General features: G+C 41.9%; 2 protein-coding genes across 2 annotated transcripts; one reads left to right on the top strand and one right to left on the bottom strand.

The window, feature by feature from the left end:
- The first annotated feature begins 20 nt into the window (after nt 1–20).
- LOC111959669 (growth hormone-regulated TBC protein 1-A) lies at nt 21–5,922 on the top strand. The gene is made up of 8 exons (XM_023981406.2): nt 21–1,224; nt 1,919–2,064; nt 2,212–2,376; nt 3,486–3,610; nt 3,876–3,972; nt 4,270–4,442; nt 4,545–4,730; nt 5,573–5,922. Exons 1-8 carry the CDS (start codon nt 1,148–1,150, stop codon nt 5,675–5,677), a joined length of 1,074 nt encoding a protein of 357 aa, XP_023837174.1. The 5' UTR covers nt 21–1,147; the 3' UTR covers nt 5,678–5,922.
- A 548-nt stretch (nt 5,923–6,470) lies between these two features.
- Nucleotides 6,471–15,401, bottom strand: lamp1b (lysosomal associated membrane protein 1b). Its single transcript, XM_023981415.2, has 6 exons — nt 15,032–15,401; nt 10,236–10,438; nt 10,024–10,149; nt 9,403–9,469; nt 8,918–9,085; nt 6,471–8,732 (listed from the first exon to the last, which is right to left on the bottom strand). Exons 1-6 carry the CDS (start codon nt 15,084–15,086, stop codon nt 8,593–8,595), a joined length of 759 nt encoding a protein of 252 aa, XP_023837183.1. The 5' UTR covers nt 15,087–15,401; the 3' UTR covers nt 6,471–8,592.
- Nucleotides 15,402–23,265: the final 7,864 nt, after the last annotated feature.

The following is a 23,265-nucleotide window of genomic DNA, read 5'->3' as shown; positions in this document are numbered from 1 at the left end:
CTGAATGTTTCACCTACTGAACACATTCCTTCTGAACACATCCACCCCAGCAGACTCAAGTTACACACCACACACACTGCATCATGAGTATTTAAGACCCAGTCCAATTAGCTGTTGCCCTCTAGTACTGTCTTCCTCCTCCACAAGCACCTGAGCTTCATTTACACATCACACAAGGGCCTTATGCAGGTTGAAAATGTCACAGAACACTCCAATATAACCTACTTTATTGTATAGATTAGAACATACATTCTCTGTGTTGTAGTACAAGACTAGAATTTGGACTAATGGCAGGTAGCTATACTGTATTGTTGGCGTCATTACTTGTGTAATGTTTAACCAACATATTACATTTGCTATAGATGTTATCACCATCCCAATGTTGCTCTTAGGCACATATCTATGATCTGCTTCGCCTACCTTTTACAAAGCCTAAGCTTAACCATTAGGGGAAACCAAAACTCTTATATACACCCAGAATGCAATGTTTATTTTGTTGATCAACTGTTGAACATTAGTCTAGGCTACTGGAGAGTGGAAAGTAGGTTTGTCTTTTGTGAGTAAATAAATACACAACACTGACATAAAGGCACAAAAGTGGCATCGGTTGCTGTCACGGCTTGATAGAACCAAGAAGACCATTGAGGATGGAAAGCGAAACAAGCACTATTTAGACATGAATTTGCGGGCTGCAGTTGCACACTATTGGACTATAAGTCTGGTGGGCTGGATGTAGAATTTACTGAATGGATATACCTGAGGTGGGGGAAGTTTACAAAACAAGTCCCACCTCCTGATTAATCATTGGAGAGGAATCGTATTCATATATGGGCTGAAGAGCGATAGTAGATTAATGGACTTTTCCATGTTTTTTGTTTCAATATTTTATGGCAAGATATTTAATTTCACATTAGCCTGCAAGTTGTTTAGTTAAATGGATTGCTCCTAATTAACTTTTGAGCATCCGTGTCGTTACAGTCCGTCGTGTTTTGCTCCCGCTGACTGGCAGCTGGCAATGTATGGTAGTAGTCTATGACTTTCTGATGTAAGTGTAGCTATTGGAGTTGGTGGATCAGAAAATTAAGTTCGAGAGTGCGTGTCACGTTTTCACATTTTACCGACAATTCGGAGGAGTAGGCTACACGCTATGGAGAGTGAAACGAACGGTAACATCTCGATTACTTCCCAGCTTCACCTGAACAACAGCACCAATGCGAATGACAGGTAGGGCTTTAACTGTTTTGACATTTCCTTGTGTGATTTTTGTTGTTGCAATGATGAGTATCATACATTTATTTGTCTCCGACTTATCCGTGATGAAAGCTTGTAATAATCAAACAATTTTAGGCAATGAAAAGTTATACAGCATCTGTCATGATGTTGTGTATCAGGTGACAACGTCATGGCATGACAATAATTAACCAGGTGGGCTTTTAGTGTAGGGCCTATCAACTGGCTTTTACTTTACTGTCTACAGTATGTCACAAAGTTTGCATTTACCAGCTGAATTGCCATGAAGTACACAGTTGTGAAACCTCTACCTTTTTGTTTTATTGCATGTTATGTCTGTTTGGGATGTTTGAACTTGTCTCTATTTTCCTTCTTTTGGCTTGGTTTTTGATATGCAGTTTCAACCTCTAGGGTTGTAATTTCACACGGGTTGATTGAACAGCATGTCATCTGATCCCAGCTATCTGTCACAGTAATCCCAACCACCTAGCCCAGGTTATTGTAGCTAAAGCTTGGCCAATATCAAGTCATCTGACTATCAGTATGCTATAACAGTTCCAGGCTTTCAACCCACACTGACATCCCTCTGTGATCAATGCAGTCTACTGGGTCTAGAATGTGGGTCATATAGATCCATTGTTTTTATCTGTGTGTATATTCTCAGACTGACCCTGCTTTATCTCTCTAGGGTGGACTCGTATGGGTTTGAGATGCCTGAGGGTTATGAGTCCTATGAGAAGATGATGGCTGAGTATGTTGCCGTGCTCACCAGAAGGTCCTTCAAGTGGTCTAAACTCCTACAGGGGAAAGTCCACGTGGAGAAGAACCTGAAGGGTGTGATGCACGCATGCACACACACACACACACATATATACACAGACAGGGGAAGAAACACACAACACATACATATATTGAGTAAGAATTTTCATTCTATATTTGCATTCTGAGTTTTGACTGTAGTCATCGTTTCGGTTCTCTTAGTGAAGCGGTACGTGCGTAAGGGTGTGCCCAACGAGCACCGAGCCCAGATCTGGATGGCAGCCAGCGGGGCCCAGGAGCAGCTGGAAAAGAACCCAGGGTACTACCACACTCTGCTGGGCACCGAGCAGCAGCACGATGCCAAGCTGGAGGAGACCGTCAGGATAGGTACTGTAAGCAATATCAAATGTTTTATGGGCAATTCCACAGCAGCAGGGGCGGAAATTATTTTTGGAATCTCAGATTGTTCTGGCAATTGTTAAATAGGAACTTCATTGGTAGAAAGCATGAGCAGCAGTGTGCTGTGTTTTCCTTTCTGTTTTCTATGAAGGATGTTGACCATGCTTTTTACATTTGTATCACAAATTTCATGATGAAATTTGGCCATTTTAGGCCCTTTTTAGACCTATACACTCCTCCTATAAGACCCTATGTTCTGTGAACCGTAAATGATACAGGCATTTATACTCCTTATCGTGTGCTGTCAAATATGGAGTATGTCTTGATTATGAAATACACATTTTCACATTCATTCACATTTATTCAACATACATTTATTCAACATGGTACTTTTAATGATATTCCCTATTTTAAACATTGCAATTGACATTATAGGTCATTAACAAAGGTCACAGCCCTCCTTTAGGATTGCAATTTCAGTCACCAGCAGATGGAGTTCCCTTTGAATCCATTTTCCCATTCACTGTGTCGGTGGCACTCATAAAATGTATTATACCTTCAGAATTAGCAGAGAGCCCACTCTGGAATTGTGATGTACTTGTAGAGTATATTGTTCCAAACAATCTGTCTTAAAATGAACAAAATCAAAAAGGGTAGTTTTGAGATATTATTTTAATGTTGAATAAATTTGTGTAAATTTGTATTTCAGAATCAAGACCCTCTCCATATTTCAGAGCACACTATAAGGAGTATAATGACACCAAGATGTCTATATCAAATACGGTTCACAGATCATAGGGTCTTACAGGAGACATGTATAGGTTAAAAAGGGCCGTAAAATGGCCACTTTCATCATGATAAAAATTAAATGATTTGTGATAAATGTAAAAAGCATTTCAAACATCCTTCTTCCCAATGGAGTTTCTATGTGAAAATTTCCAGAACAATCTGAGATTCCAAAAATATTTTCCGCTCCTGCTGGCGTGGAATCGCTCTATAGCATCTTGCAACAGAAAACAGAATTGATGTCTAATGAACAAGACCCTGATTGTTCCTTTACTATGATTGGCTGATGGCGGAGTGCCCTGTCTCGGCAGACATGCACAGAACGTTCCCTGACAACGTGCAGTTCCGGAACAGCTCAGAGCCCTGTCTGCAGAAGGCCCTGTACAACGTGCTGCTGGCGTATGGACACCACAACCAGGCTGTGGGATACTGCCAGGTACTGGGCCTTATAGATACTATAAATCATCTGTTGGATGGATCTCACCGGTCTCCTGTGTCAGTCTTGCTTTCCCTTGTTTACCTAACGTGTGTACAATACGTCCACTGTTGCCTCTTCTATGTGTACCTGTTCTGTACCCTGTGGCTGTAATAACTGCCTATARCTCACCTGTCCTCTAAAGTGTGTGCGTTGTGGGTACATACCATGTGTGCACAAGTTTCTGTGTGTGTGAAGGGAGTTATTGTTTCTTTCTCCATTCTAGGGTATGAACTTCATTGCAGGCTACCTCATCATCATCACTAAGGATGAAGAGAAGTCCTTCTGGCTCATGGACTCTTTGTTGGGAAGAATACTCTCTGGTTAGTCCCACACGCTCCTGTTGTGTCTGTCTGGTTGTGTGAGAGGATACGCGTGGTGAGGTTTGCATAGTCATAGTAGTAGACCTACTTGTTTGTAGAAGGTTTTCCCTTCTGTGTATTTTGGGAGCTGCTTCTGTGGAATAGCGCCATGGTCACGTGGCTTGTGGTAAGACTGTGTTGTTGAGATGAGCAAACACAGGATGTATCTCAGGTTTCAGGATATATACCATCTATGTACACACACACAACCTCTTGTCAAACACTGAATTGAATTAACCTGACCTGTTCTTGTTGTAGACTACTACAGCCCGGGCATGCTGGGGTTGAAGACGGACCAGGAGGTGTTGGGCGAGCTGGTGAGGGTCAAAGCCCCAGCTGTGTGGCAGGCCATGGCCCAACACAACGTCATGTGGACCCTGGTGGTCTCCAGGTGGTTCATCTGCCTCTACATCGATGTCCTGCCTGTAGAGGTGAAGGGGATTGGGGTAGTGTGTGTGTGATGTGTTGGTAAAGTCTGGGTCTATCATCACCCTCTGTATGATAATTATTCTCTTGTCTTTTTCTTCTCTTAGACAGTTTTGCGGATCTGGGACTGCCTGTTCTACGAGGGCTCTAAGATCCTGTTCCGCGTGGCCCTGGCTCTGATCCTCCACCACCAGGCTGAGATCCTGCAGGCCCGCTCCATGGTCGAGGTGTGTGAGCGCTTCAAACTGATCACCCAGGGAGCCTTCACATACGACTGCCACACCTTCATGCAGGTAAGCTACTCCAGAAGAGAAGTAACCTTAGGCAAAGATTTAGGGTCTGTTCACCATATTCAAATCCTAACCTTAATGTCAAATGCAGCCGGGTGACAATTAAGTACCCTACTGTGATTGTTTTCAATTAACATGGTCAAAAAGCTTCTTAGCAAAGACCAATTTCTCAAACAATAATTTTGCTAGGACTATCTGGGAGAGGAAAACTGAAAGCCAGCTGTTATTGGCAGAGAGGTTTGGAACTCTCTTTCTTATCGGTCTAATTTACCACCTGGTGATGTCACCAGGCATGCCAAAACGCCATCCCACCAAAACAGGCTAAACTTTCAGGCAGTCTGTTCAAACAGCTCTTGCACGAAAAGGGCATTTATAAGTTTCACAATTCCTCAGTATTATTCCAACCTCAATGTGGAAATATATAAATAAAACARAGGAAAATCACATTTTTGACTGCACTGGGCCTTTAACAAAAGGCACATCTCAATAGGTGGTCCAGGTATGACATTGCATAAGTGTGGGGGGGTGAGCCTTTCCTCTTTTGACCTGTATTGCTCGTCTATTGTTCCCACAAGCAAGGGGGAGGCCGATGAGAGTAAACACATCAGACCAACTCTTTGAATAGCTAACTCTTGAAGTTGGTCTAAAACAGGGGTTCTCAAACATTTTCACTCAGGCCCCCTTCCAGAATTGGGGAACATCATTTTTCAACAGGAAAAGGTCAAAAATAGCTGAAGTGTGTCTTTAACCATGATTAAGGAAATGCAAAAGAGACTTTAGATCAGKATCTATTGACAACTTCACTGGTGAACTCTGGCCTTTCCTTCTTTTCTTGATATTGACAGGAAATCTTCAGGGAACCAGGAAGTCTCTCCATGGCAACCATCACTAAGCTAAGGGAGACATGCCGAGAACACATAGTGGCTGAGATGTCCAGACTCCACCCTTGACCACTAATAACCAAGGCAATCACCCTGTGGTTATCCTGGGCTTGTTCCAGGTCATCTTCATTGCAGTTGCGCTACAGATGATAAGATTTCACATCTGGAGAAACAACCGTTATCTCAGGAACCACATAAATATGATGACATGGCAATCACTCTTCTGAGATGCTGAATTGAGCTGCGTGATTGTAGTACCCCCATCTAGCCAAATATGATTTGTATTGTAAAAAGCATTAAACTGTATTCTTGTACTTTTTGCACTTTTCCTGTGGTAGGATCATGGGATTGATAAGTTGTGGTTTGACAGAGTGGAGAAGCGTTGTAAATAATGGTGTCAACTCTAAAATGAAGTCACGGGATCTAGTCCAATTTTCCACCCTTCTCCCCAAAGGGTACCATATTCCAGTCCCACCCAGGAATCGCCTGGGGAGGAAAATGTGATAACTCTAGCCCATACTTACACCATCCCAATGCTTTAAAATCCATGAGGGAGAGTGAGCAAGTGCACTCGGCCAGAATCATAACTTGAAGTGTGCATATAAGTTCATGCAATCTTGCATTGKCTCAATGTATGATTTACGCCATGTGTGTGTGATCATACCTCAAGTTGGAATTTGACTAGCTTAATTGGACCAACGTTTTGACTCTCTTCAACAAAGGGCTGCTCTCTCACTGTAACCTTTAATTGGAAGTTGATTACTACATTTAAGCTAAATGTATCYCTTAGCGATTTGTGTTCCCAAATACAAGCAATCTCAAATAGAACCAAGGGTTCTGTCAAACACCACAAGACAAACTGTACATAGAGCTCATTCCTCAGCTCTTATTTTATTTGCTCCGCTTTTAGAAAACAGTTAAAACATTCTCTTTTAAACCTTAAGGGCTGGATCCAATCTGTATCGCGGAACATCCACGTTAAAATTAAGGTAATTGCTGATTGAGTTGACATATGTAGCGCTTACGTAAACGRGGGAACCTCTCGCTCTGATACTGATTGAATCCAGCCCTAATCACTACATATGGATATTAACACTTCTAGATGAGGGGTGGGATGAAAATTCACATACTTTTTACTTCCCCGTTTCACTACAAACAATGCATCTATTATCATTCAATAGGCCAGGCAAATCAACAACGAAGAGAATGTCCCTAACAAAGGTCACACAGTGTAGATAGAAAGGGTATGTCCCCAATGACAACTAAGATGTGCACTACATGGGGAATAGAGTGTCATTTGAGACAACTGAGAGAAACTAACATTGGCATAGATCCCATCCTTCTTGTAAGTGGGGAGGCAGACTCCATTTGGCACAGGCATTTAAGATTATTATTCCTCTCTAAAATGGTGTTGTACTATGGACAGTAACTCCAACTCCCTTAAATTGTTCTAACTATAATAGCCTGAATCCTAACTTGAGAAAACAACCTATAACTATTCACTTAAATGTCCAGTTACATTTTAAGCTAGTATTTGGCCTTTGTGAGCACCATGTAATTTTACTTAACTCCCCTTAATATAATCACTGGAAGTAGCAACAAATCTGTCTTAATAATGTAACTATAATTGGTAGTACCAGTATTCATAAAACCATGTTTAAGTCACTGCTACGGGGGAAAGCATTGGCACATAAATCAATTTCCTCCACTGTGCCAACAGCATTTTCCACCATATCTTTATGGTAGTCAAGTTTCATAACAGCCATGGTACAGTGCGCTGTAATACCAATGTCTAAGTGGAGCACACGCCCACCACGTCCCTTCATTCTAGTGTAGCGTGTGACGCTCATTCTGTCAATTCAGTTTCAGTTCATTGTTACATTCCCTCTTCGAATCATTGAAAAAAATCTGAGGCCTGGTCCAGAAACAACCTCTAGCCCCTAGGCACGCAAATGAACTAATCAGACGCAAGGTGGAGATTCCAAGTTATTTAGGGGTTATATGGTTGTTTGTGGACAGGGCTAATGTTACACTCCCTCACTCTGATCACCATAAATTACTGAGTCCCTCCCTCTGCAGACAACTGCTTTACCATCAAATTACCTTCATCCTTGTTCCTCAAACCATTCCGAGGGGAACCCAAAGTAAACAAAATGTGCCCCCAGGCGACCCCCAAGAGATGGATTGACAAACACTACCATTCCCAATCTGCAGCTGGAGGTGACCCCCGGTCCCGAGCTAAACCCCTAACCACAGATCTAAGGTCAGATTATTCAGCCCCTAACAAACAGGATACAAAAATATCTGACACTGGACCAGRGGTTAGAAGCAATTTCCATCAACTCCATATTATATTCAAAGTTACAACTTTATTATGTTCAATGATGTTGCAAACATTATGCAACAAGTTAACTTCCATTGGTTGAGAGAGGGGATTGGTTGGAGCAGCCAGCTACAGTCATAATATTCCCTTCACACAAGAGTAACAATGATCTATTATGATGTGACCGACAATGGCCACCATCAAAAACAGAAAAAGCCATTGAAAACAGCAGCAGCAATGCTTGTAAACAAACAATCCCTCAGAATTCCCATGTCAGTCACCAGTAAAACGTAAGCATGATAAAAATACCTTAGGCTACGCAGAGTGTGGATTATTATTCAGCATATGGTTATGAGCACACCACCACACCATCCCCTCCTGCAGTGTTGAGTGACTGTGTCGAGTGTTTCGTTATGTCATTACAATCTCTCAGCAGACACCCCCCCCCCTCCTCCTTTTTTTTATACAAAGGAGCAGTTCAGTCCTGAAAGTGCAAATCAACCCCATGGAGACCCAACGTGGGGTAAGCAAGTACAAAGGGGAGGAGGTGGCAGCAAGGATTCTACGGTAAGACCAACCGAATGGGGATGGTGAAGTTCAGTTGAGGGTCGGAGTGAGGTTCAGTCAATCGGGGGGGGGGGTCAATTGACAGGAAGTAATCTCAGATAGTCTGGTACCCGGCGTGGCTCCTCTTCCTGCCGATAAGGTAGGCCACAAGGACGATGAGGACCAGGCTGGCCAGCGCAGTGCCCACGATGATGGGGATCAACATGTCATCCTCATCCAGCTGACACTCCTCCGCTGGAGAGATTGAGAGAGGAGAGACACACCAATGGAGAGAGAAAGAAAAGAGCAGGAGAGAGACAGGCGGAAAAAATGAAAAGACAAAAAGCAAGAGTTGAATGAGTGACTTTATTACTCCAATATCAGAACTGTGGATAACCACTTTCCTGAAATAAGTCCCATAGTAACACCCAGTATAGTACCTGCTCCAAACTGGTCCCCGGTTAGGCCGAAGGGCTGCACCTGCAGCTGGAAGGTGTTGAGAGAGAAGTTCACAGCCACAGCCAGAGTCTGCTCCTCACGACACATGTAACTACGCCCCAGGGTACCACGCAGGTAGTCCAGACTACTGTTACTGGCTGAGAAGGGCTCTGGAGAAACAACAGCGAGGTTATAGGTGGGGTGAGAAAGGGAAGAGAAAACAGGCAGAATGGAAAAGAAGAAGAAAAGGGAGGGATGTGAAAAAGAAGAAAGGATGGAAGGGGGGGATAAGGACAAGAAGTTAAAGTAGGACCAGGTGGGGGATGGATTGTGGGAAAGGGAGGATTATAGAAGGGTTCAACACTGGCTGGAAAAACTGCATACATAACAGATGGAGGTTATAAGAGGAGATGGATCATGTATTATTCACTAGATTAAATGCTGCAGAGATGATCCATTGATTGGTGAACTATGGATCCAGACTCACCACTCATGTCCGGCCAGGCTGCAGACAGAGTCACTCCACTCAGGTGGTACTTACTGGACGTGGCATTCTGCAGACACAAGAGAACCAATGATGAGACACGGTATGTACATCAAACACATACACAGGATTACAGAGCCAAGCCCACTCCATTTAAACCAGGATGGAACAAACTAAGTCACGAGTGCCTGTTCTCTGCTTGTTCATTAAGCTCCATCTTGTGTCAGTCAGGTGTTAGTGCAGAAAGGTTTGTACTACTGATACAGAAGGCATGTACTGATATGAGAGAGAGTATAAACAAATCATCTCCCAGATAATATGTTTGCCTGTGTTGATATTTGCGTGTTGTTTCAGTATGTGTGTATTCCTATGTTAGTTTAAGTGTGTGTAGGTTAATCAGGTCATGTAMAGATCAGTGGTCTGCCATCCATCACCTCCATTCCTCCTACACARGACATTCCTGCTGGTAACACCAGGCACTAGTGCATATCCATTCTGTGGGTTTACTCTGCCTCGCTCTGTGTGTGTTCACGTGTTAGTGAGTGTGTCTGTCTGTGTCTGGATTTGGTGAGAGGTGAACGGTACAGCCAAAGACAAGAAAAACAAAGTAAAGAGAGCTCTGACCAGGGAGAAAAGGAAGGTGAGGTTGGTTTTCTCCTCAGCCATCAGCAGCAGGGTGGCACTGTCTGAGTCACATGACCCTGAGCTCTTAGTCACGTTGGGCTGGAGGTTCAACACGTCTTGCACAGTCTGCACACACAGGACAAGACATGGGTTGGTGTGAGAGAGTGCCTGGGCTGCAAGTATGTGCAAGACGTGCAAGTCTGTGTCCATACATTATTGAGAGAGGCAGAGCTGAAGCGGATGTTGAGCTGCAGTCCCATGCGGGCCATCAGACAGACGGTCCCATTGACGTTGGTTACAGTGTAGTTGCCCCTCTCAGGCCGGGCTGGGGGCGCAGGAGGCGGAGCCGTGGTTTGAGGGGCAGCAGCAGTGGGCGGGACATCAGTGGCAGCAAAGCTCTGATGCAACGTGACCGCTGTAATGTAACAATAAGTCAATAAAGTAAAACAGCCAATGCCAATCTACAATCACAGAGTACATGCATGGATAGAAAAAAAAGATACAGCTCGGTTCGATCCTTAGCTAGCTGGTGGTTAGGTCTCACAGGGTGCATCTCAATAGTCTTGAGTGGTCTCCTCTCCCTTATCTGTATAGATGTGAAAGAACTAGACAAGCAACCTCTGCAGGCATTCAACGCCATAATGTTGCTTTCACCTATCATGCGTTATCAGATATGCGCAGACGAAGGCGAGGAGATGAAGTGAGACACTTGAGATGCACCCATTGAGTAGGTCAGTAACCTTGGGGTAATGTTGTGGCTAATTCCTTTAATGGGTTGGCTTAAAACTGGGTGGTAACAAAACTCTGGTTCCATTTATTTTGCAGTCACAAATTCCAAGCACTTTAGTGGGTCACACCTAGGGTTGCAAAGGGTTGGAAACTTTACAGTAAATTACCATTGAAGTTAAGCCTGGGAATTTAGCTTAAATTCGTTTTTTAAAAGTTGGCTTATAACAGGGATTCTAGTTCTTGTGGCATATTTTGGTAAAACTATCCCCAATTCAATGCAATTGCAACCAAATGTATTTATATAGCCCTTCGTACATCAGCTGATATCTCAAAGTGCTGTACAGAAACCCAGCCTAAAACCCCAAACAGCAAGCAATGCAGGTGTAGAAGCACGGTGGCTAGGAAAAACTCCCTAGAAAGGCCAAAACCTAGGAAGAAACCTAGAGAGGAACCAGGCTATCTCCAGTCCTCTTCTGGCTGGAGATTATAACAGAACATGGCCAAGATGTTCAACCCTCTGCATGCATTCTTCCATCACATGTACAGCTGATTCAAGATCTTGCACATGTAACGGATGTGAAATGGCTAGCTAGTTAGCGGGTACGCGCTAGTAGCGTTTCAATCAGTTACGTCACTTGCTCTGAGACTTAAGTAGGGTTTCCCCTTGCTCTGCAAGGGCCGCGGCTTTTGTGGAGCGATGGGTAACGACGCTTCGTGGGTGACTGTTGTCGATGTGTGCAGAGGGTCCCTGGTTCGCGAGGGGACGTACTAAAGTTATACTGTTACACACACTAATGAGATGCTATTGAGCCCACACTACTACACTGAGCCAAGGACTACATGCTTTCTGGTAAGTTTTGATTACAATACTGGGTGGGGTGAATATATTTTATGACATACATGATTTTGTTAAATAGTAGCCTACAGCAAAGTGTGTTTAAATCATTTCTAACTTATTAACCATTTCTGCTAGCTAGTTTTTGCTACCATGTGGGTTTTCGCTTGCTTGAGCCTGCTGAGGAGTGTTAATTCACCTGTTTCCATACAGGTTTCATTTTAAATTGTATCTTACAAAGGAGTTGTTTAATCTAACTGCTTAACCATTTATCTATACATGGAATTGTATGTTTTTTTAAAACGAATCTTTACAGGAAAATGACACGGGCACTATCTGATGTGTGGAGACATTTCACTGCAGCTAATGTAGAAGGTAAAGCTGAGTATATTTGCAAATACTGTGCCAAATCATGTGAAGAATGCAACAAAGATGCAGAATCATCTGGCCAACACCCTCATGGAGTCTGTTTCTGACCGTTTGAGCAGACACATGCACATTTGTGGCCTGCTGGAGGTCATTTTGCAGGGCTCTGGCAGTGCTCCTCCTTGCACAAAGGCAGAGGTAGCAGTCCTGCTGCTGGGTTGTTGCCCTCCTACGGCCTCCTCCACGTCTCCTGATGTATTGGCCTGTCTCCTGGTAGCGCCTCCATGCTCTGGACACTACGCTGACAGACACAGCAAACCTTCTTGCCACAGCTCACATTGATGTGCCATCCTGGATGAGCTGCACTACCTGAGCCACTTGTGTGGGTTGTAGACTCCGTCTCATGCTACCACTAGAGTGAAAGCACCGCCAGCATTCAAAAGTGACCAAAACATCAGCCAGGAAGCATAGGAACTGAGAAGTGGTCTGTGGTCACCACCTGCAGAACCACTCCTTTATTGGAGGTGTCTTGCTAATTGCCTATAATTTCCACCTGTTGTCTATTCCATTTGCACAACAGCATGTGAAATTTATTGTCAATCAGTGTTGCTTCCTAAGTGGACAGTTTGATTTCACAGAAATGTGATTGACTTGGAGTTACATTGTGTTGTTTAAGTGTTCCCTTTATTTTTTTGAGCAGTGTACTAGTGAACACTGTCACCACTATCTCGCTTTTGAACCAAGGTGTAGGAATAGAGGAGGAAACCTTAGGCTAAAATTTAAAAAATATTCAGCAACTTGAGGACAATTAAGTTTACAGAGCTGGGCAATATTGACAAAAATCCATATCACGATAAATTGACAATCACAATAACACACCAGTTCCTTTTTTTTATATTACCCTTAAAACTACTACTACTTTGAATGTTGTGGCTATCAATTGTCTTGTTGGCAATAGCCCATATTAGCAGACTCATTTAATTTCAAACTCCACATTCCTCTAGTAAAAGTCTATTTGTGGAAAACATCACCCTGATTAACTATTTACTTATGGCTTTGCCTACACCTAAATATTTGATTTATTTATTATATGAGCAAAAGATATCCCACTTTATTTGGAACGCCAAGCCAGAAAATTAAACAGGCATATTTATGTAATGAATATGAATTCGGAGGGCAGAAAATATTAAATATTAAAGCATTAGACCTCTCACTAAAGACTTGTCAAAGAAAAGCTATACTTAAATCTGAACTGGTTCTCCAGCAAATTAGTAAGAATGGCTCACCCAGTGTTCAAGAATGGCCTTTTACCCCTTCATTGTTGATTACATCTCACTTTCGGTTACTTGAAAATTAAATCCCCCAAAATATTGCTATATTTAAAACAAGCTGATTGCAATTTTAGTATAATCCACCAGAAAATAAAACAAATATTACAATAAATATTATTAAACCCATACTAATTGATAATAAAACAAAATATATATAATTAAAGATATCTTTCAATTCTGTAATAAATAGAACTGGTGGAGTTGTCACATGCGGTTAACAGAAATATATGGAAATGTCTGCTCTATCCAAAATTGCAGCATTACCGCAAAAATGGAGGCGGCAAGTGGAAGAAGGTAAGGAACTTGTCTGTCGGCCCTGCATTAAAGAACAAAACTGATTAAAGAATATTGTGATTAAAGTATACCCGTTTAATTTAAGCCCGAAAAATTGACAGCTGCACCATACCATGCATTAGATCACTTGTTTTGGTACTGCCCTTATGTAGCTTGTTTATGGATGCACATTCATGAATTGCAACATTTACCTGGAGTTATCTCTGCAATTATTTCTGCTGTGTGACTTAAAGCCATAGTCAATCAATCAATGAAATACTTGTAACAAAAATGTTAATCTTTAATTTAAAATATGTAGAAATTATGAGCATAGAAAGGTTCAGAACTTTTGTGAAACATCAGTTGGAAAAATGTATACGGCCACTAGAAATCAGAGCTGGATGGTTTTCAGAGATAGATGGGAGGGGTTGAGGGCAACTAAAAAAACAGAAAATAGTGTAAAATATACTGTCAGTAAAATGTATACAGTATGTATAAGCTGGAAGTAGAAGCCTAAGTATCGTTGGCCATTAGTTTACTCCAATTAGGGGAGGGGTGGTAGGGATAGGGAGAATTATAAATTAGTAAAATATATTTAATACATTTTTTATATAATTTAGCCTACACACCTACACAAAAAAAATATATGGGGGAATGGAAATGGACAATTACATTGATAGAAGCCACAAGCTGCAATATTAAAGCTGACCTACTCCCGAAGAAAAATAACTACTTTATAGTTATTATTAAATCAGTAAAATGTCCTCGATAAATCATTGGTTCGTCTGTATCGATCATTTTCGGGTTATCATCCCAGCGCTAGTTGACAATACATTAACGATCAAACACCCAGTTCCACAGTATCACTGATCAGTTTTCCTTTATCTGTCTCACTTATTACCTCTGTCTATTTGTCTACCAATTTCCACAATATATTGACATGATCTTAGTTGGCTGTACCCATTTAGATTACATTTAGGCCAGTTTGTCCTACAAAGAGAAGATTACAAAGGACAGGATGCATGTACACATGTTACTGCGATCTAATAGCATGGCTTTCTACAGCACATGACTACCAGTTTATAGCCCAAAGCACTAAATCGGTTACTTGCCAAGAAACAAGCATAGAATGTAATAAACAAAACAAACGAGTGCAGTGACATCAATAATGATACAGGCCATAATGTATCCAGTTTTTTAAAATCACTAGTCACAGCACTTTTGGAATCACGCGAGGGGCCCATTGCCACAAAAGCGCACATGCACGACAGCCACTAAGCAAGACAAACAACTCAGTCTGGACCCGCATCGACCTGTAACATAAGGCAATGCAAGTCAAAGGGCAAACGAAGAACCAGCTTTACACGTTTACATAAACCAGCAAACGAGGTCAAAATAGGTTAGAGGACCGAATTGTAGTGTATTCTCGTTAGATTCATTGTATTTATTGTGCCAATCTAGCATCTATACTCACCTAAAAACGCGATGAACGCCAGGAACAAGGGTTGTTTGCGGCTATGTTGTTTCATATTTTTATTCGGTTGTTTGCCAATGCGAATCACAACAACATGCACACGACCCAGAGACAGGAATGCAGGACGGTCTGTGAGCTAGCTTTGCTAGAAATAACGCAAACCCACTGTTCGTGCTCTCTCTTTGCTGCCGCGAGCAAGAATCCTCTGGAAACAAATCTAAGGAAATATTTCCTTTCCCTTTGATTACTTTGCTCTTTTTGCTTTAGTTAGTGCCGATTAAATTGATGATCGTTGTGTTTGGACCGTCACATACCACGGATGACTTATGCTCTGCACCAAGAAGAAATGACAACGGTCATGTAACGGAGAGTTTAAGAACCGCCCAGAATAAACACGTGACATGAGTAGTGATTCGTGTTGACGTTCAACAGCTGTGGAGTTACAGATGTGACGTTGGTTACAATGTTGCCATGGAGATTTAATGCTGGAAGTGATGTGTTCTGTATTTGGTATTTTGGTCGCGGTAGTTGCCTCGTTGTAATAACAATGATACAGTTTTCTCCATACAGATTTTTTTTCTGAAAAGAAAAGAAGGAAAAAAAGAAGAGCTTATTCGTTTTGAAACCAGCTGCATCCAAAAATGTGTCCCAATAGGCCTACACCATCACTCTCTTCTCATTAAATGTTCCTATTGAAGAGCATTTTTGCTCATCATTCAAACCAGTTGTGATCCACCTTTCATAGTCAGATGATGCCGGGCGAGCATTTCACACAGGGTTGTCAAAATGCTTTGTCATCCACTTGCTATTTACCCCCGTCTTCACCTCAATTAGGTCTATTGACACTCAAYCTGCAACCTCCGCTCTGGTTTCCTTCAAGTCTATAATGTCTTAAACAGGGATGAGGAAAGAATGAAATTCGTAAGGCACACACAGGTCAAGATGGCGCTGTCTAGTGGTCTATGGTGCATTTCACAGGGTCACCAATAAAACAACCTTTCAAATTATGCCCACCTGACCCAGATTGCGATTTATAATGGACTGTTGTTGGATTGCTTAAACAACAACAGTAATTGTGTAAAGCCATGTCTTAATTACTGAAAAAGATAAACGCTTGAGTTGGATATCATTTGAAAGCCTATAAACAGGGTTGTCAAACTATTCTATGATTTCTTGGGGGGGGAAAGTTTTTAAATATAAAATTGTCATTTTTTAACCTAAAAACGCATAGATTCCGATTTGTATCATTTTCACAAATGTTGTAGCTTAGACACTATTTTACATCATCTGAGGTGTCTGTGTTATGCCAGTCATCGGTTGAGACACAGCATACTCTCGAATACAGGCTGGGTGTCATTTCAATAATAATAATACAAATATTAATAGAATGGACCTATCCCTTCAGACCACTGCAATTTAGCTGGTACACCATTCAAATGTAATGTAATTTTTAACCGTCTATTACTACCAGAAAGATGGCTGCCGGTCCACCCAAAATGGAAAGTCAACTTGAATAGGAAGGTCTATTATATTATCTATATTTCTATGATTTCAATAGGTTACCTATGAAAGATTGACAGCTAAATGTATAACAATGGATATTCCCACTCAAATCGACATTCTCTGATGTGTTGACCTCCAACCATCTTTGTGGAATCATTTGAATGTTGAAATGTACATTTTATTCATATTTTATTACATTTATCAGCCAAAACATGACACCCAGTCTGTATTCAAGAATATTATATATCTCAACCGACAGCGGAAACAGCACAAACACCTCTGTACGAAAGACTATTGAAACCAAGTATTAGTTCTTCACATGAGAGCTGGAGCCCCGCCCACCGGGAGCAGAGCATGCTGGGTGATCTCTAACTGAGGAGAAGGTAGTAACGAGAGAAAGTACAGAAGCCGTGATAAGTCAAATCAAATCAAATGTTATTGGTCACATATACATGGTTAGCAGATGTTAATGCGAGTGTAGTGAAATGCTTGTGCTGCTGGTTCCGACAGTGCAGTAATATCTAACAAGTAATCTAACAATTCTCCAACTACCTAATACACACAAATTTAAAGGGATGGAATAAGAACATGTACATATAAATATATGGATGAGCGATGGCCGAGCGGCATAGGCAAGGTGCAATAGATGGTATAAGGTACAGTATATACATATTTTTATAAWTTTTTTATTTAACCTTTATTTAACTAGGCAAGTCAGTTGAGAACAAATTCTTATTTATATGAGGCTGTGTGTCGTGGTAAGTTCCAGCCATCTCCTGTGATTACCTTTAGTTCGTCTTCTTTGTTTTAGCCAAGGGCCAGTGTGCGTCCTTCAGAAAGGTGAGTTCATATTTCTTACAATTCTGTGTTGTGGACGCACTCCTTTGTTATGCTAATTGGCCTTTTTACCGCGAGCTAGCAACTGTAAACTTGCTAACCCTGTTGTTTCTGTCATCTCATTTCAGACATTTAGCATTTCAGTGTCTAGTCTTATGCCCTGTGGTTATATGGATGTATACTGTATATATTATGTGGGTATTTTGTTAGCAATGAGCCTTGTGGATGCATTACACATTCAAGTTCATGCAGTTGTGTGAGGATGATGGTGCTGCTCAGTAGTACTGTGTACTGTAGTTGCACACCTCTGATCATTCATTGGTGAAGTCACAGCCATGTTGTTAGGTTGTATTGGCATGTGCAGCAGATAAGCTATAAATAATATTGCTACAATATGTTATGTAATTGGAGGTTGTATTAAGCCTATACCTGCCATTTACTATTGCATTTAATTTCCCCCTTTTCAGAACCGTAAACATTCTTGGTTAACACAATTGTAAAGCAATACGCTGTGCTGTGCTGTGCCGTTACTGCTCTATGTGAATCAGCGTCATTAAACAACCTCAACTGGAATCCTACCGGTCTGTCATCTGTGCCCTTACAAGCACCTGGAAGAGAACGCAGTGCTAAGTAAAACCTAACCCTAAAGAATATCCAGTCCACCAAGTCCTCAACTACAACTTCCGAAGATGTAAAATAGGGTCTAAGCTACAACATAAACTCAGCAAAAAAAGAACGTCCTCTCACTGTCAACTGCGTTTATTTTCAGCAAACTTAACATGTGTAAATATTTGTATTAACATAACAAGATTTAACAACTGAGACATAAACTGAACAAGTTCCACAGAGATGTGACTAACAGAAATTGAATAATGTMTCCCTGAACAAAGGGGGGGGTCAAAATCAAAAGTAACAGTCAGTATCTGGTGTGGCCACCAACTGCATTAAGTACTGCAGTGCATCTCATGGACTGCACCAGATTTGCAAGTTCTTGCTGTGAGATGTTACCCCACTCTTCCACCAAGGCACATGCAAGTTCCCCGACATTTCTGGGGGAGTGGCCCTATCTCTCACCCTTCGATCCAACAGGACCCAGACATGCTCAATGGGATTGAGATCCAGGCTCTTCGCTGGCTGTGGCAGAACACTGGCATTCCTGTCTTGCAGGAACTCACGCACAGAACGAGCAGTATTGCTGGTGGCATTGTCATGCTGGAGGGTCATGTCAGGATCAGCCTGCAGGAAGGGTACCACATGAGGGAGGAGGATGTCTTCCCTGTAACTCACAGTGTTGAGATTGCCTGCAATGACAACAAGCCCAGTCTGATGATGCTGTGACACACTGCCCCAGACGATGACAGACCCTTCACCTCCAAATCGATCCCGCTCCAGAGTACAGGCCTCAGTGTAAGACTCATTCCTTCGACGATAAACGCGAATCTGACCATCACCCCTGGTGAGACAAAACCGCGACTCGTCAGTGAAGAGTGTTTTTTGCCAGTCCTGTCTGTTCCAGCGATGGTGGGTTTGTGCCCATAGGCGACATTGTTGCCGGTGATGTCTGTTGAGGACCTGCCTTACAACAGGCCTACAAGCCCTCAGTCCAGCCTCTCAGCCTATTGCGGACAGTCTGAGCACTGATGGAGGGATTGTGCGTTCCTGGTGTAACTCGGGCAGTTGTTGTTGCCATCCTGTACCTGTCCCGCAGGTGTGATATTCAGATGTACCGATCCTGTGCAGGTGTTGTTACACGTGGTCTGCCACTGCGAGGACGATCAGCTGTCCGTCCTGTCTCCCTGTATCGCTGTCTTAGGCATCTCACAGTACGGACATTGCAATTTATTGCCCTGGCCACATCTGCAGTCCTCATGCCTCTTTAGTGTCCTAAGTTTTCATAACTGACCTTAATTGCCTACCGTCTGTAAGCTGTTAGTATCTTCACGACCATTCCACAGGTGCATGTTCATTAATTGTTTATGGTTCATTGAACAAGCATGGGGAACCGTGTTTAAACCCTTTACAGTGAAGATCTGTGAAGTTATTTGGATTTTTACGAATTATCTTTGAAAGACAGGGTCCTGAAAAAGGGCCGTTTCTTTTTTTGCTGAGTTTATATAAGCACAAAAAAAAAATCAAGACTCACCTGTTGATATCAATGGTACACCATTAGAGATCAAGTTATTCTGTACTTTAGCTTTAAAATGTTTTGATAATTTGATATCCTTGCTCGCTGTGTACAATACTGGAGCTGGCACCTTGCCATGGTGGGGTAGATTGCACGTTTTTGTGATGTGTCCCTGTGGGCTATAACAACAGCAACCAAATTTAGGCTCTGGCAGGTTTAACAATCCAGTTGTGCCAAGAATCACAGTAATGCTTACCCTCTTGTTTATTATTGCTTCATTCGACAGCTGGAGGAAGCACACAGTACCTTTTAGAAAATTAAGTTGATTTTACATTCATAGGCTGTCTGTTGATAAAGCATGAAATCTGTTACAAATGGAGATACTGGGGAGCTGAACTTACACTACGGAAAAACAAATGCTAAGAGAAAGCGATAAGGGCATAAAATAGAGAAAGAGTGGTGGTTAGAGAGAGGAAGAGACAATGAGAAAACTAAGACAAAAAAAGACAAGTATATATGCTTAGGAAGGTAAAAATAAGAAGCTTAGATAGATGGAGAGAATGTAGGAAAGAGAGAGAGGGGGCAAATACATTGGTGTCAGTGCAGCCACTTCCTGTGATCAGAGAGAGAGAGAGAGAGAGAGAGAGTGAAAGAAAGAAAAAAAAAACGAAGAGAGCCCTCTAGAGCTAGCGCCCATCATTCAGCCCAGGACAGAAAGAGAGGGATCATCACCCGTGTCCTTGTAGAGAAATAGAGAAAAGAGGAAGCATGACCATTCCATGGAGGACAGGTGTCATGCTGATGTTCTTTTCTTCTGCAGGTAAGTGCCAACCTAGATGTATTACTTTAGTCACTAAATTGCCATGGTAGACTGCACAGAAGTGGCGATACCATCAAAACTGTTCAGCAAGTATATGAGCTGTTTGTTCTGAATTTATGTGTGAGGGCTAAGGTTAGGAAAATGGTACATTAAAGTTGTGCGTTTGGTTAGAAAGGGACTTTAATGTTTTCTAGTGTGGCTAGATAGTACGTTTCCTGTGCTACTGTGTATATGCTCTGTCCAAAGCCCTTCGATGGTATTCCTCTCCCACCCTCACCGCCTTCGCCTCCTTACCCACCCAGAGGTGCTCTATCCTGAGTATGAAGAGTGTCCTCCCTCTGGTCAGGAGAGAGAGGCAGGCTCCAGGAGATATAGTGCTCTGTACCCTACCTATCTGTTCATGTTTGTGATTGAGTGGCTACCTTTCTACGCATCTATTTTTAGAGTCTGCGAAGAACATGAAAGCTTAGACGTGGCCTTGTTCGTTTCCGCATTACCAGAATGGCAAAGTCACAGACATACACATATGCYAAAGAGTAGCACCTGTTGGTGTTTGATAACTGAAAACTAGAGAGTGATTATTCTGAGACAGTGTTTCTGCTGAATAAAGAGGGGGACTCAATAGTGAATTTGAAATAAAGTCCTTGATGCAAAATCAAAACTCAAAAAAGTGAATCTTTCCAATGAAGTAATCCTAACATACCATACATTCACGTGTGCAGGTCAATATCCTCAATTAGGTGTGTGTGTGTCTGCATGTGTGCACGTGTACAGATGTAGGATCTTAATTTGATCACTATTTTGTTGCTGAGAATTTTCCTGCAAAGCAGGAAATGCAAACTTGTAGTGTATTTGAGTTTTAAAAAAGTGGGAATTAAACAGACTTGATTTGCCCTAACGAAAAATTTATCAACCTCTACAAAAATGTACACTGCTCAAAAAAATAAAGGGAACACTTAAACAACACAATGTAACTCCAAGTCAATCACACTTCTGTGAAATCAAACTGTCCACTTAGGAAGCAACACTGATTGACAATAAATTTCACATGCTGTTGTGCAAATGGAATAGACAAAAGGTGGAAATTATAGGCAATTAGCAAGACACCCCCAATAAAGGAGTGGTTCTGCAGGTGGTGACCACAGACCACTTCTCAGTTCCTATGCTTCCTGGCTGATGTTTTGGTCACTTTTGAATGCTGGCGGTGCTCTCACTCTAGTGGTAGCATGAAACGGAGTCTACAACCCACACAAGTGGCTCAGGTAGTGCAGCTCATCCAGGATGGCACATCAATGCGAGCTGTGGCAAGAAGGTTTGCTGTGTCTGTCAGCGTAGTGTCCAGAGCATGGAGGCGCTACCAGGAGACAGGCCAGTACATCAGGAGACGTGGAGGAGTCCGTAGGAGGGCAACAACCCAGCAGCAGGACCGCTACCTCCGCCTTTGTGCAAGGAGGAGCACTGCCAGAGCCCTGCAAAATGACCTCCAGCAGGCCACAAATGTGCCATCCTGGATGAGCTGCACTACCTGAGCCACTTGTGTGGGTTGTAGACTCCGTCTCATGCTACCACTAGAGTGAGAGCAGCATTCAAAAGTGACCAAAACATCAGCCAGGAAGCATAGGAACTGAGAAGTGGTCTGTGGTCACCACCTGCAGAATCACTCCTTTATTGGGGGTGTCTTGCTAATTGCCTATAATTTCCACCTTTTGTCTATTCCATTTGCACAACAGCATGTGAAATGTATTGTCAATCAGTGTTGCTTCCTAAGTGGACAGTTTGATTTCACAGAAGTGTGATTGACTTGGAGTTACATTGTGTTGTTTAAGTGTTCCCTTTATTTTTTTGAGCAGTGTATATTTATTATAACTCACATAATAATTCACATTTCCTGTTGCTGCAGGATTATTTTCTTGCTGTAGCAAACTGGCTCAGATTAAGATCCTACATCTTGTAGAAATGTAGATGATCACCAGCTGGCCCCAGCTAAATGGTCTCATGCATTTCCCCCCACACCTTTCTTACATTAATAAGTGCAAGAAATTACCCATGCAACAGCTTTTCTAAAAACCACTGAACTACATAGTGTAGAGGCAAACCACAGAAAGATTGAGAGAGATATAGAGCTCCCCCTTTTTACTGACAGGGAGACTGTTATCTATATTTCCGATTACATGCAGACTTTCTCTTACTTTAGTAAAAAGTATGTAGTAAAATGTCTCCAATTTCCACCTATGTATTTATAGGTACAGCTCTGTGCTCAGTACTACCCCATTCTCCTTTCTAGTTAAGTATCCATTCACCTGTTTACAGTTTTTCTCAATCGAGTACAAGCATTTTTTGGAACAATGTTGATTTTCAAAAACAGGGTCCACAAGACACACAACTCTGTGGCATTTTGCAAAACAGTAAATCTATTTTCAAAATGTAGTTGCCTTCTCAAAACAAATACATTCATCAAAACTATATTATACCATGCAAATTGCAAATACATTCATCAAAAGAACAGTACTGACTGCAAAAAGATTAACACAACCATACTTATACTGTATCTTGAGTCCAAGCACACAAACAGAAAGTAAAAATATTCCAGTTGATCAATACATTTTCTTTGCCGTCACTAAATCATGATGATCAACATTGGAAGAACAACTATCCAAAGATGCAGAATTATGGGCAATTATTCTGTTTTTTATGCAAATTTCACCCAAACATGTCATACACATCAAATATTCCTGATGAAATAAGCACATTGTGTGAGGATTCATTCATCGGTACTATCATAATCTAATTCCATCTATTCAATACAATGGCTGGTTTGCCTATTGTCGGAAGTTAACATACACTTAGGTTGGAGTCATTGAAACTCGTTTTTCAACCACTCCACAAATTTCTTGTTAACAAACTATAGTTTTGGAAAGTCGGTTAGGACATCTACTTTGTGCATGACAC

Source organism: Salvelinus sp. IW2-2015, linkage group LG36, assembly GCF_002910315.2.
Source record: "Salvelinus sp. IW2-2015 linkage group LG36, ASM291031v2, whole genome shotgun sequence".
Classification (NCBI taxonomy): Eukaryota; Metazoa; Chordata; class Actinopteri; order Salmoniformes; family Salmonidae; genus Salvelinus; species Salvelinus sp. IW2-2015.
Note: the sequence above shows the minus strand (reverse complement) of the source record. Positions and strands in the feature narration are given on the sequence as shown.

Bases quoted from the DNA above. Each gene is read 5' to 3' on its own strand.
- LOC111959669 (XM_023981406.2), top strand. From the start codon at position 1,148: ATGGAGAGTGAAACGAACGGTAACATCTCGATTACTTCCCAGCTTCAC. The intron at 1,225-1,918 runs GTAGGGCTTTAA...TTATCTCTCTAG, and splicing joins AGCACCAATGCGAATGACAG to GGTGGACTCGTATGGGTTTG. The intron at 2,065-2,211 runs GTGTGATGCACG...CGGTTCTCTTAG, and splicing joins CGTGGAGAAGAACCTGAAGG to TGAAGCGGTACGTGCGTAAG.
- lamp1b (XM_023981415.2), bottom strand. From the start codon at position 15,086: ATGAAACAACATAGCCGCAAACAACCCTTGTTCCTGGCGTTCATCGCG. The intron at 9,470-10,023 runs GTCAGAGCTCTC...TTGTGTCTGCAG, and splicing joins TCACCTTCCTTTTCTCCCTG to AATGCCACGTCCAGTAAGTA. The intron at 9,086-9,402 runs GTGAGTCTGGAT...TTGTTTCTCCAG, and splicing joins AGCCTGGCCGGACATGAGTG to AGCCCTTCTCAGCCAGTAAC.